This window comes from Salmo salar, unplaced genomic scaffold (assembly GCF_905237065.1).
Source record: "Salmo salar unplaced genomic scaffold, Ssal_v3.1, whole genome shotgun sequence".
NCBI classification, from domain to species: Eukaryota; Metazoa; Chordata; class Actinopteri; order Salmoniformes; family Salmonidae; genus Salmo; species Salmo salar.
In genome coordinates, this window is record NW_025548626.1 from 1 (window position 1) to 12,325 (window position 12,325).

General features: G+C 53.7%; 1 protein-coding gene across 1 annotated transcript; it reads left to right on the plus strand.

The window, feature by feature from the left end:
- Window positions 1–7: 7 nt before the first annotated feature.
- On the plus strand, window positions 8–9,463 carry LOC123733182 (phosphoglucomutase-2-like). The gene is made up of 4 exons (XM_045712583.1): window positions 8–179; window positions 3,124–3,253; window positions 5,341–5,536; window positions 9,380–9,463. Exons 1-4 carry the CDS (start codon window positions 110–112, stop codon window positions 9,461–9,463), a joined length of 480 nt encoding a protein of 159 aa, XP_045568539.1. The 5' UTR covers window positions 8–109.
- The last annotated feature ends 2,862 nt before the right edge of the window (window positions 9,464–12,325 follow it).

Sequence of the window (12,325 nt, forward strand, 5' to 3'; positions counted from 1 at the left end):
AATGAATAAATTAATGTATGTATGTATGTATGATGTCGGTGATGAGGGCACTTCCTGACTATGACATCACATCCCGTGTGGACAGGAAACTCTGACGGGGTTCAAGTGGATGGGCAACAGAGCCAGAGAGCTGCTGGACCAGAACAAGATGGTACTGTTCGCCTTCGAGGAGGCTATAGGTAAACACACACACACACACACACACACACACACACACACACAGTAATTGAGTTAAACTATACTGAACAAAAATAGAAACGCAACAATTTCAGTTCACAGAAGGAAATCAGTCAATTGAAATAAATTCATTAGGCCCTAATCTATGGATTTCACATGACTGGGCCTGGCTCCCCAGTGGGTGGGCCCCTGGCTCCCCAGTGACTGGACCTGGCTCCCCAGTGACTGGACCTGGCTCCCCAGTGGGTGGGCCCCCCTGGCTCCCCAGTGGGTGGGCCCCCCTGGCTCCCCAGTGGGTGGGCCCCCCTGGCTCCCCAGTGGGTGGGCTCCCCAGTGGGTGGGCCCCCCTGGCACCCCAGTGACTGTGCCCCCCTGGCTCCCCAGTGACTGGGCCCCCCTGGCTCCCCAGTGACTGGGCCCCCCTGGCTCCCCAGTGGGTGTGGGCCCCTGGCTCCCCAGTGGGTGGGCCCCTGGCTGGCTCCCCAGTGGGTGGGGGCCTGGATCCCCAGTGGGTGGGGCCTGGATCCCCAGTGGGTGGGGGCCTGGCTCCCAGGCCCAGTCATGTGAAATCTAGTTGCTCCCCAATCAGAATGAGTTTTTCCCCCCCATAAAAGAGTCTTTATTACAGACAGAAATACTCGTCAGTTTAATCATCTGTCAAGGGTGGCTGGTCTCAGACGATCCCGCAGGTGAAGAAGCCGGTGTGGCGGTCCTGGGCTGGCGTGTTACACGGGCTCTGCGGGCGCGGAGGCCGGTTGGACGTACTGCCAAATTCAAAACCAAAAAAACGGCGTTGGAGGCGGCTTATGGTAGAGAACTGAACAATCAAATCAATACTCTGGCAACGCTCCTATCCAGAGACACTACAGTAGGGAGTCATTTAACAGACTCTCTGATCCAGAGCCACTACAGTAGGGAGTCATTTAACAGACTCTCTGATCCAGAGCCACTACAGTAGGGAGTCATTTAACAGACTCTCTGATCCAGAGCCACTACAGTAGGGAGTCATTTAACAGACTCTCTGATCCAGAGACACTACAGTAGGGAGTCATTTAGCAGACTCTCTGATCCAGAGACACTACAGTAGGGAGTCATTTAACAGACTCTCTGATCCAGAGCCACTACAGTAGGGAGTCATTTGAACAGACTCTCTGATCCAGAGTCACTACAGTAGGGAGTCATTTAACAGACTCTCTGATCCAGAGTCACTACAGTAGGGAGTCATTTAACAGACTCTCTGATCCAGAGACACTACAGTAGGGAGTCATTTAACAGACTCTCTGATCCAGAGACACTACAGTAGGGAGTCATTTAACAGACTCTCTGATCCAGAGACACTACAGTAGGGAGTCATTTAACAGACTCTCTGATCCAGAGACACTACAGTAGGGAGTCATTTAACAGACTCTCTGATCCAGAGCCACTACAGTAGGGAGTCATTTAACAGACTCTCTGATCCAGAGCCACTACAGTAGGGAGTCATTTAACAGACTCTCTGATCCAGAGTCACTACAGTAGGGAGTCATTTAACAGACTCTCTGATCCAGAGCCACTACAGTAGGGAGTCATTTAACAGACTCTCTGATCCAGAGACACTACAGTAGGGAGTCATTTAACAGACTCTCTGATCCAGAGTCACTACAGTAGGGAGTCATTTAACAGACTCTCTGATCCAGAGTCACTACAGTAGGGAGTCATTTAACAGACTCTCTGATCCAGAGCCACTACAGTAGGGAGTCATTTAACAGACTCTCTGATCCAGAGCCACTACAGTAGGGAGTCATTTAACAGACTCTCTGATCCAGAGACACTACAGTAGGGAGTCATTTAACAGACTCTCTGATCCAGAGCCACTACAGTAGGGAGTCATTTAACAGACTCTCTGATCCAGAGTCACTACAGTAGGGAGTCATTTAACAGACTCTCTGATCCAGAGTCACTACAGTAGGGAGTCATTTAACAGACTCTCTGATCCAGAGACACTACAGTAGGGAGTCATTTAACAGACTCTCTGATCCAGAGACACTACAGTAGGGGAGTCATTTAACAGACTCTCTGATCCAGAGACACTACAGTAGGGAGTCATTTAACAGACTCTCTGATCCAGAGACACTACAGTAGGGAGTCATTTAACAGACTCTCTGATCCAGAGCCACTACAGTAGGGAGTCATTTAACAGACTCTCTGATCCAGAGTCACTACAGTAGGGAGTCATTTAACAGACTCTCTGATCCAGAGCCACTACAGTAGGGAGTCATTTAACAGACTCTCTGATCCAGAGTCACTACAGTAGGGAGTCATTTAACAGACTCTCTGATCCAGAGACACTACAGTAGGGAGTCATTTAACAGACTCTCTGATCCAGAGACACTACAGTAGGGAGTCATTTAACAGACTCTCTGATCCAGAGCCACTACAGTAGGGAGTCATTTAACAGACTCTCTGATCCAGAGCCACTACAGTAGGGAGTCATTTAACAGACTCTCTGATCCGGTTTAGTGGGGTTTAAAGGACTTCCTGTGTCCTTCACCACTGGACCAGCCAGACTACGGTTTAGTGGGGTTTAAATGACTTCCTGTGTCCTTCACCACTGGACCAGCCAGACTACGGTTTAGTGGGGTTTAAAGGACTTCCTGTGTCCTTCACCACTGGACCAGCCAGACTACGGTTTAGTGGGGTTTAAAGGACTTCCTGTGTCCTTCACTGGACCAGCCAGACTACGGTTTAGTGGGGTTTAAATGACTTCCTGTGTCCTTCACTGGACCAGCCAGACTACGGTTTAGTGGGGTTTAAATGACTTCCTGTGTCCTTCACCACTGGACCAGCCAGACTACGGTTTAGTGGGGTTTAAAGGACTTCCTGTGTCCTTCACCACTGGACCAGCCAGACTACGGTTTAGTGGGGTTAAAGGACTTCCTGTGTGCTTCCTTCCACCCCTCGCTGCAGGGTACATGTGTGGTTCTGCTGTGCTGGATAAAGATGGAGTCAGCGCTGCAGCCATCGCAGGGGAAATGACATCATACCTGGCCGCGAAGAACACCACGCTGTCACAACAACTCACTGCTATCTACGAGGAGTGAGTAACACACACACCTCACGCAGACACACACACACGCAGACACACACACACACACCTCACGCACACACACACACACACCTCACGCACACACACACACCTCACGCAGACACACACACACCTCACGCAGCCACACACCTCACGAGACACACACACACCTCACGCAGACACACACACACCTCACGCAGACACACACACACACACACCTCACGCAGACACACACACACACTCACGCAGACACACACACACCTCACGACACACACACACACACCTCACGCAGACACACACACACACACACCTCACGCAGACACACACACACCTCACGCAGACACACACACACCTCACGCAGACACAACACACACACACCTCACGCAGACACACACACACCTCACGCAGACACACACACACACACACACCTCACGCAGACACACACACACACACCTCACGCAGACACACACACACCTCACGCAGACACACACACACCTCACGCAGACACACACACCTCACGCAGACACACACACCTCACGACACACACACACACACACCTCACGCAGACACACACACACACACACACCTCACGCAGACACACACACACCTCACGCAGACACACACACACACACACACCTCACGAGACACACACACACACACACACCTCACGCAGACACACACACACACACACCTCACGCAGAACACACACACACACACACCTCGGGCCACGCAGACACACACACACACACACACCTCACGCAGACACACACACACACCTCACGCAGACACACACACACACCTCACGCAGACACACACACACCTCACGCAGACACACACACACCTCACGCACACACACACACACCTCACGCAGACACACACACACTCACACAGACACACACACACACACACACACCTCACGCAGACACACACACACACACCTCACGCAGACACACACACACACACCTCACGCAGACACACACACACACCTCACGCAGACACACACACACACCTCACGCAGACACACACACACACACCTCACGCAGACACACACACACCTCACGCACACACACACACACACCTCACGCACACACACACACACACCTCACGCAGACACACACACACACACACACCTCACGCAGACACACACACACACACACCTCACGCAGACACACACACACACACACACACCTCACGAGACACACACACACACACACCTCACGCAGACACACACACACACACACCTCACGGAGACACACACACACGCACACACACACACACACACACCTCACGTAGACACACACACACACACCTCACGCAGACACACACACACACACCTCACGCAGACACACACACACACACCTCACGCAGACACACACACACACACACCTCACGCAGACAAACACACACACACACACCTCACGCAGACACACACACACACACCTCACGCAGAACACACACACACACCTCACGCAGACACACACACCTCACGCACACACACACACACACCTCACGCAGACACACACACACACCTCACGCAGACACACACACACACACACACACACACCTCACGCAGACACACACACACACACACACACACACCTCACGCAGACACACACACACACACACCTCACGCAGACACACACACACACACACACACACCTCACGCAGACACACACACACACACACACACACACACACCTCACGCAGACACACACACACACACCTCACGACACACACACACACACACCTCACGCAGACACACACACACACACACACCTCACGCAGACACACACCTCACACACACACACACACACACCTCACCAGATATTTATTTGACCGATATCTATGTATAGAAAATAAAGTGTTTTTTCCAGATGCCCAAAGTGCTTTAGAGTAACCCTCTCTCTCTCTCTTCCTCTCTCTCTCTCTCTCTTCCTCCCTCTCTCTCCTCTCTCCCCTTCTCTCTCTCCCCTTTTCTCTCTCCCCTTCTCTCTCTCCCCTCCTCTCTCTCTCTCCCCCTCTCTCTCTCTCTCGTCTCTCTCCCCTCCTCTCTCTCTCTCTCTCTCCCCTTCCCTCTCTCTCCCCCTCGTCTCCTCCAGGTATGGGTACCACATCACTAAGAACTCTTACTTCATCTGTCACGACCAGGAAGTGATCCGGGCCATGTTTGACCGGCTGCGTCACTACGGTAACCAGGAGGAAGTGTCGTACCCCAGGCAGTGTGGAGGCGTCGCCATCACCGCTGTACGAGACCTCACTACTGGATATGACAGCAACCAGGCAGACAACAAGGCTGTAAGGAGATAAACACTCACTCTACCACTCTCTCTATCTCCCTCTCTCTCTACCTCCCTCCCTCTCTCTACCTCCCTCTCTCTCTACCTCCCTCTCTCTCTCTACCTCCCTCTCTCTCTCTACCTCCCTCTCTCTCTACCTCTCTCTCTCTCTACCTCCCTCCCTCCCTCTCTCTCTCTACCTCCCTCGCTCAGCAGCAACCAGGCAGACAAACAGACCTGTGGGGGGAGAAACTCACTCTACCACTCTCTCTACCTCCCTCTCTCTCTACCTCCCCTCTCTCTACCTCCCTCTCTCTCTACCTCCCTCTCCCTACCTCCCTCCCTCTCTCTCTCTACCTCTCTCTCTCTCTACCTCCCTCCCTCCCTCTCTCTCTACCTCCCTCTCTCCCTACCTCCCTCCCTCTCTCTCTCTACCTCTCTCTCTCTACCTCCCTCCCTCTCTCTCTACCTCCTCCCTCTCTCTCTACCTCCCTCGCTCTCTCTCTCCTCTCTCTCTCTCTACCTCCCTCCCTCTCTCTCTACCTCCCTCCCTCTCTCTCTACCTCCTTCGCTCTCTCTCTCCCTACCTACCTCCTTCGCTCTCTCTCTCTACCTCCCTCCCTCTCTCTCTCTCCCTCCCTCCCTCTCTCTCTCTACCTCCTCCCTCTCTCTCTCTCTACCTCCCTCCCTCCCTCTCTCTCTACCTCCCTCCTCTCTCTCTCTACCTCCCTCCCTCCCTCTCTCTCTACCTCCCTCCCTCCCTCTCTCTCTACCTCCCTCCCTCTCTCTCTCTACCTCCCTCCCTCCCTCTCTACCTCCCTCCTCCCTCTCTCTCTCTACCTCCTCCTCCCTCCTCTCTCTCTCTACCTCCCTCCCTCCCTCTCTCTCTACCTCCCTCCCTCCCTCTCTCTCTCTACCTCCCTCTCCCTCTCTCTCTCTACCTCCTCCTCCTCGGCTCTCTCTCTACCTCCTCCTCTCTCTCTACCTCCTCCCTCTCTCTCTCCCTACCTACCTCCCTCTCTCTCTCTACCTCCCTCCCTCTCTCTCTACCTCCCTCCCTCCCTCTCTCTCTCTCTCCCTCCCTCTCTCTCTCTCCCCCTCCCTCCCTCTCTACCTCCCTCCCTCCCTCTCTCTCTCTACCTCCCTCCCTCTCTCTCTACCTCCCTCCCTCTCTCTCTACCTCCCTCTCTCTCTCTCTACCTCCCTCCCTCTCTCTCTCTCTACCTCCCTCCCTCTCTCTCTCTCTCTACCTCCCCTCCCTCCCTCTCTCTCTCTACCCTCCCTCCCTCTCTCTCTCTACCTCCCTCCCTCTCTCTCTCTACCTCCCTCTCTCTCTCCCCTCCTCTCTCTACCTCCCTCGCTCTCTCTCTACCTCCCTCGCTCTCTCTCTACCTCCCTCCTCTCTCTCTACCTCCTTCGCTCTCTCTCTCCCACTACCTACCTCGCTCTCTCTCTACCTCTCCTCTCTCTCTACCTCCCTCCCTCCCTCTCTCTCTCTACCTCCCTCCCTCTCTCTCTCTCCCTCCCTCCCTCCCTCTCTACCTCCCTCCCTCCCTCTCTCTCTCTACCTCCCTCCCTCTCTCTCTACCTCCCTCCCTCTCTCTCTACCTCCCTCTCTCTCTCTACCTCCCTCCCTCTCTCTCTACCTCCCTCGCTCTCTCTCTCTACCTCCCTCCCTCTCTCTCTCTCTCTACCTCCCTCCCTCTCTCTCTACCTCCCTCCCTCCCTCTCTCTCTCTCTACCTCCCTCCTCTCTCTCCCTCCCTCCCTCCCTCTCTACCTCCCTCCCTCCCTCTCTCTCTCTACCTCCCTCCTCTCTCTACTTCGCTCTCTCTCTCCCTACCTACCTCCCTCTCTCTCTCTACCTCCCTCCCTCTCTCTCTCTACCTCCCTCACTCTCTCTCTCTACCTCCCTCCCTCTCTCTCTCTCTCTACCTCCCTCCCTCCCTCTCTCTCTCTCCTCCCTCTCTCTCTCTACCTCCTTCGCTCTACCTCCCTCCCTCCCTCCTCCCTACCTCCATCCTCCCTCTCTACCTCCCCTCCCTCTCTCTACCTCCCTCCCTCTCTCTCTACCTCCCTCCCTCCCTCTCTCTCTCTACCTCCCTCCCTCTCTCTACCTCCCTCTCTCTCCCTCTCTACCTCCCTCCCTCTCTCTACCTCCCTCTCTCTCTCTCTCTACCTCCCTCCCTCCCTCTCTCTCTCTCTACCTCCCTCCCCCCTCTCTCTCTCTACCTACCTCCCTCCTCTCTACCTCCCTCCTCTCTCTCTACCTCCCTCCCTCTCTCTCTACCTCCTCCTCGCTCTCTCTCTACTTTGCTCTCTCTCTACCTCCCTCCCTCCCTCTCTCTCTCTCTCTCTCTCTCTACGCCTCCCCCGCTCTCTCTCTACCTCCCTCTCTACCTCCCTCCCTCCTCTCTCTCTCTACCTCCTCTCTACCTCCCTCCCTCCCTCTCTCTCTCTACCTCCCTCTCTACCTCCCTCCCCTCCCTCTCTCTCTACCTCTCTCTCTCTCTCTACCTCCCTCTCTACCTCCCTCCCTCTCTCTCTCTCTCTACCTCCCTCCCTCTCTCTCTCCCCCTCCCTCCCTCCCTCTCTCTCTCTCTGTCTCTCGCTCTACCTCCCTCCCTCTCTCTCTCTCTCTACCTCCCTCCCTCTCTCTCTCTCCTCCCTCCCTCCCTCTCTCTCTCTACCTCTCTCTCTACCTCCCTCCCTCTCTCTCTACCTCCTTCGCTCTCTCTCTCTACCTCCCTCCTCTCTCTCTACCTCCCTCCTCTCTCTCTCTACCTCCCCCCTACTCTCTCTCTACCTCCCTCCCTCTCTCTCTACCTCCCTCCCTCCCTCTCTCTCTCTACCTCTCTCTCTACCTCCCTCCCTCCTCCTCTCTCTCACCTACCTCCCTCCCTCTCTCTACCTCCCTCCCTCTCTCTCTCTACCTCCTTGCTCTCTCTCTCTACCTCCTTTGCTCTCTCTCTCTACCTCCCTCCCTCTCTCTCTACCTCCCTCCCTCCCTCTCTCTCTCTCTACCTCCCTCCCCTCTCTCTACCTCCCTCCCCTCTCTCTCTCTACCTCCCTCCCTCTCTCTCTACCTCCTCCTCCCTCTCTCTCTCTACCTCCCTCCCTCTCTCTCTCTCCTCCCCCTCTCTCTCTCTACCTCCCTCCCTCTCTACTCCCTCCCTCTCTCTCTACCTCCCTCCCTCCCTCACTCTCTCTCTACCTCTCGCTACCTCCTCCCTCCCTCTCTCTCTCTACCTCCCTCGCTCAGCAGCAACCAGGCAGACAGCAACCAGGCAGACAACAAGGCTGTAAGGAGATAAACACTCACTCTACCACTCTCTCTATCTCCCTCTCTCTCTACCTCCCTCCCTCTCTCTACCTCCTCTCTCTCTCTACCTTCCTCCCTCTCTCTCTCTCTCTACCTCCCTCCCTCCCTCTCTCTCTCTACCTCCCTCCTCTCTCTCTCTCTACCTCCTTCGCTCTACCTCCCTCCCTCCCTCTCTCTCTACTCCTTCGCTCTCTCTCCTACCTCCCCCTCTCTCTCTACCTCCCTCCCCTCTCTCTCTACCTCCCCCCTACTCTCTCTCTACCTCCCTCCCTCTCTCTCTACCTCCCTCCCTCCCTCTCTCTCTACCTCTCTCTCTACCTCCCTCCCTCCCTCCCTCTCTCTACCTACCTCCCTCCCTCTCTCTACCTCCCTCCCTCTCTCTCTCTACCTCCCTTGCTCTCTCTCTCTACCTCCTTCGCTCTCTCTCTCTACCTCCCTCCCTCTCTCTCTACCTCCCTCCCTCCCCTCTCTCTCTCTACCTCCCTCCCTCTCTCTCTACCTCCCTCCCCCTCTCTCTCTAACCTTTAACCTCTCCCCCCAGGTCCTCCCCTCCTCCCCCAGTAGTCAGATGATAACCTTTAACCTCTCCCCCAGGTCCTCCCCTCCTCCCCCAGTAGTCAGATGATAACCTTTAACCTCTCCCCCAGGTCCTCCCCTCCTCCCCAGTAGTCAGATGATAACCTTTAGTTTCTCCTAACGGGGCGTGGCCACCATGAGGACCAGCGGAACGGAACCCAAGATCAAGTACTACACTGAGCTGTGTGCTGCTCCGGCAACAGGTAGAAACACACTATATACTACACTGAGCTGTGTGCTGCCCCGGCAACAGGTAGAAACACACTATATACTACACTGAGCTGTGTGCTGCCCCCGGCAACAGGTAGAAACACACTATATACTACACTGAGCTGTGTGCTGCCCCCGGCAACAGGTAGAAAACACACTATATACTACACTGAGCTGTGTGCTGCCCCCGGCAACAGGTAGAAACACACTATATACTACACTGAGCTGTGTGCTGCCCCGGCAACAGGTAGAAACACAATATATACTACACTGAGCTGTGTGCTGCCCCAGCAACAGGTAGAAACACACTATATACTACACTGAGCTCTGTGCTGCCCCGACAACAGGTAGAAACACACTAGATACTACACTGAGCTGTGCGCTGCCCCGGCAACAGGTAGAAACACACTATATACTACACTGAGCTGTGTGCTGCCCCGGCAACAGGTAGAAACACACTATATACTACACTGAGCTGTGTGCTGCCCCCGACAACAGGTAGAAACACACTATATACTACACTGAGCTGTGTGCTGCCCCCAGCAACAGGTAGAAACACACTATATACTACACTGAGCTGTGTGCTGCCCCCGGCAACAGGTAGAAACACAATATATACTACACTGAGCTGTGTGCTGCCCCCGGCAACAGGTAGAAACACACTATATACTACACTGAGCTCTGTGTGCCTCCGGCAACAGGTAGAAACACACTAGATACTACACTGAGCTGTGCGCTGCCCCCGCAACAGGTAGAAACACACTATATACTACACTGAGCTGTGTGCTGCCCCCGGCAACAGGTAGAAACACACTATATACTACACTGAGCTGTGTGCTGCCCCGGCAACAGGTAGAAACACACTATATACTACACTGAGCTGTGGGCTGCCCCCCGGCAACAGGTAGAAACACACTATATACTACACTGAGCTGTGTGCTGCCCCCGGCAACAGGTAGAAACACACTATATACTACACTGAGCTGTGTGCTGCCCCGGCAACAGGTAGAAACACACTATATACTACACTGAGCTGTGTGCTGCCCCCCGGCAACAGGTAGAAACACACTATATACTACACTGAGCTGTGCGCTGCCCCGGCAACAGGTAGAAACACACTATATACTACACTGAGCTGTGTGCTGCCCCGCAACAGGTAGAAACACACTATATACTACACTGAGCTGTGTGCTGCCCCCGGCAACAGGTAGAAACACACTATATACTACACTGAGCTGTGTGCTGCCCCCGGCAACAGGTAGAAACACACTATATACTACACTGAGCTGTGTGCTGCCCCGGCAACAGGTAGAAACACACTATATACTACACTGAGCTGTGTGCTGCCCCCGGCAACAGGTAGAAACACACTATATACTACACTGAGCTGTGTGCTGCCCCGGCAACAGGTAGAAACACACTATATACTACACTGAGCTGTGGGCTGCCCCGGCAACAGGTAGAAACACACTATATACTACACTGAGCTGTGTGCTGCCCCGGCAACAGGTAGAAACACACTATATACTACACTGAGCTGTGGGCTGCCCCGGCAACAGGTAGAAACACACTATATACTACACTGAGCTGTGTGCTGCCCCCGGCAACAGGTAGAAACACACTATATACTACACTGAGCTGTGTGCTGCCCCGGCAACAGGTAGAAACACACTATATACTACACTGAGCTGTGTGCTGCCTTCGACAACAGGTAGAAAACACACTATATACTACACTGATACACACACAGCAGTGCTGTTGCAGATGTGAAACTTTACTCTTTCCATCTCTCTCACCCCTCCTCCATTTCTCATCTCTCTCTCTCCTCCTCATCCCTCCCATCTCTCTCCTCCTCCATCCCTCCCATCGCTATCCTATCCTCCATCTCTCCTCCATCTCTCTCCTCCTCCTCCATCTCTCTAACCCTCCTCCATCTGTCTCTGTGTGTCAGTGATGTTAAAGGTTTACAGAAGGAGTTGGATGACCTGGTTAATGCCATCGTAGAGGACTTCTTCCAGCCCCAGAAGAATAACCTGCTGTCCAAGCCTGAGTAACACAAAGACCAGCGCTGGTGTGACTTCCTGATCAAGATTCCCTTTCCACATTCTTCTTCCAGAACTCACACACGCATTCTAGAACTCCACACGCATTCTAGACCTCTCACACGCATTCTAGAACTCACACACGCATTCTAGACCTCTCACACGCATTCTAGAACTCACACGCATTCTAGAACTCACACACGCATTCTAGAACTCACACACGCATTCTAGACCTCTCACACGCATTCTAGAACTCACACACGCATTCTAGACCTCTCACACGCATTCTAGAACTCACACACGCATTCTAGAACTCACACACGCATTCTAGAACTCACACACGCATTCTAGAACTCACACACGCATTCTAGACCTCTCACACGCATTCTAGAACTCACACACGCATTCTAGACCTCTCACACGCATTCTAGAACTCACACACGCATTCTAGACCTCTCACACGCATTCTAGAACTCACACACGCATTCTAGAACTCACACACGCATTCTAGACCTCTCACACGCATTCTAGACCTCTCACACGCATTCTAGAACTCACACACGCATTCTAGACCTCTCACACGCATTCTAGAACTCACACACGCATTCTAGACCTCTCACACGCATTCTAGAACTCACACACGCATTCTAGAACTCACA

Bases quoted from the DNA above. Each gene is read 5' to 3' on its own strand.
- LOC123733182 (XM_045712583.1), top strand. From the start codon at position 110: ATGGGCAACAGAGCCAGAGAGCTGCTGGACCAGAACAAGATGGTACTG. The intron at 180-3,123 runs GTAAACACACAC...CCCTCGCTGCAG, and splicing joins CGCCTTCGAGGAGGCTATAG to GGTACATGTGTGGTTCTGCT. The intron at 5,537-9,379 runs GTAAGGAGATAA...CTCTCCCCCCAG, and splicing joins ACCAGGCAGACAACAAGGCT to GTCCTCCCCTCCTCCCCCAG.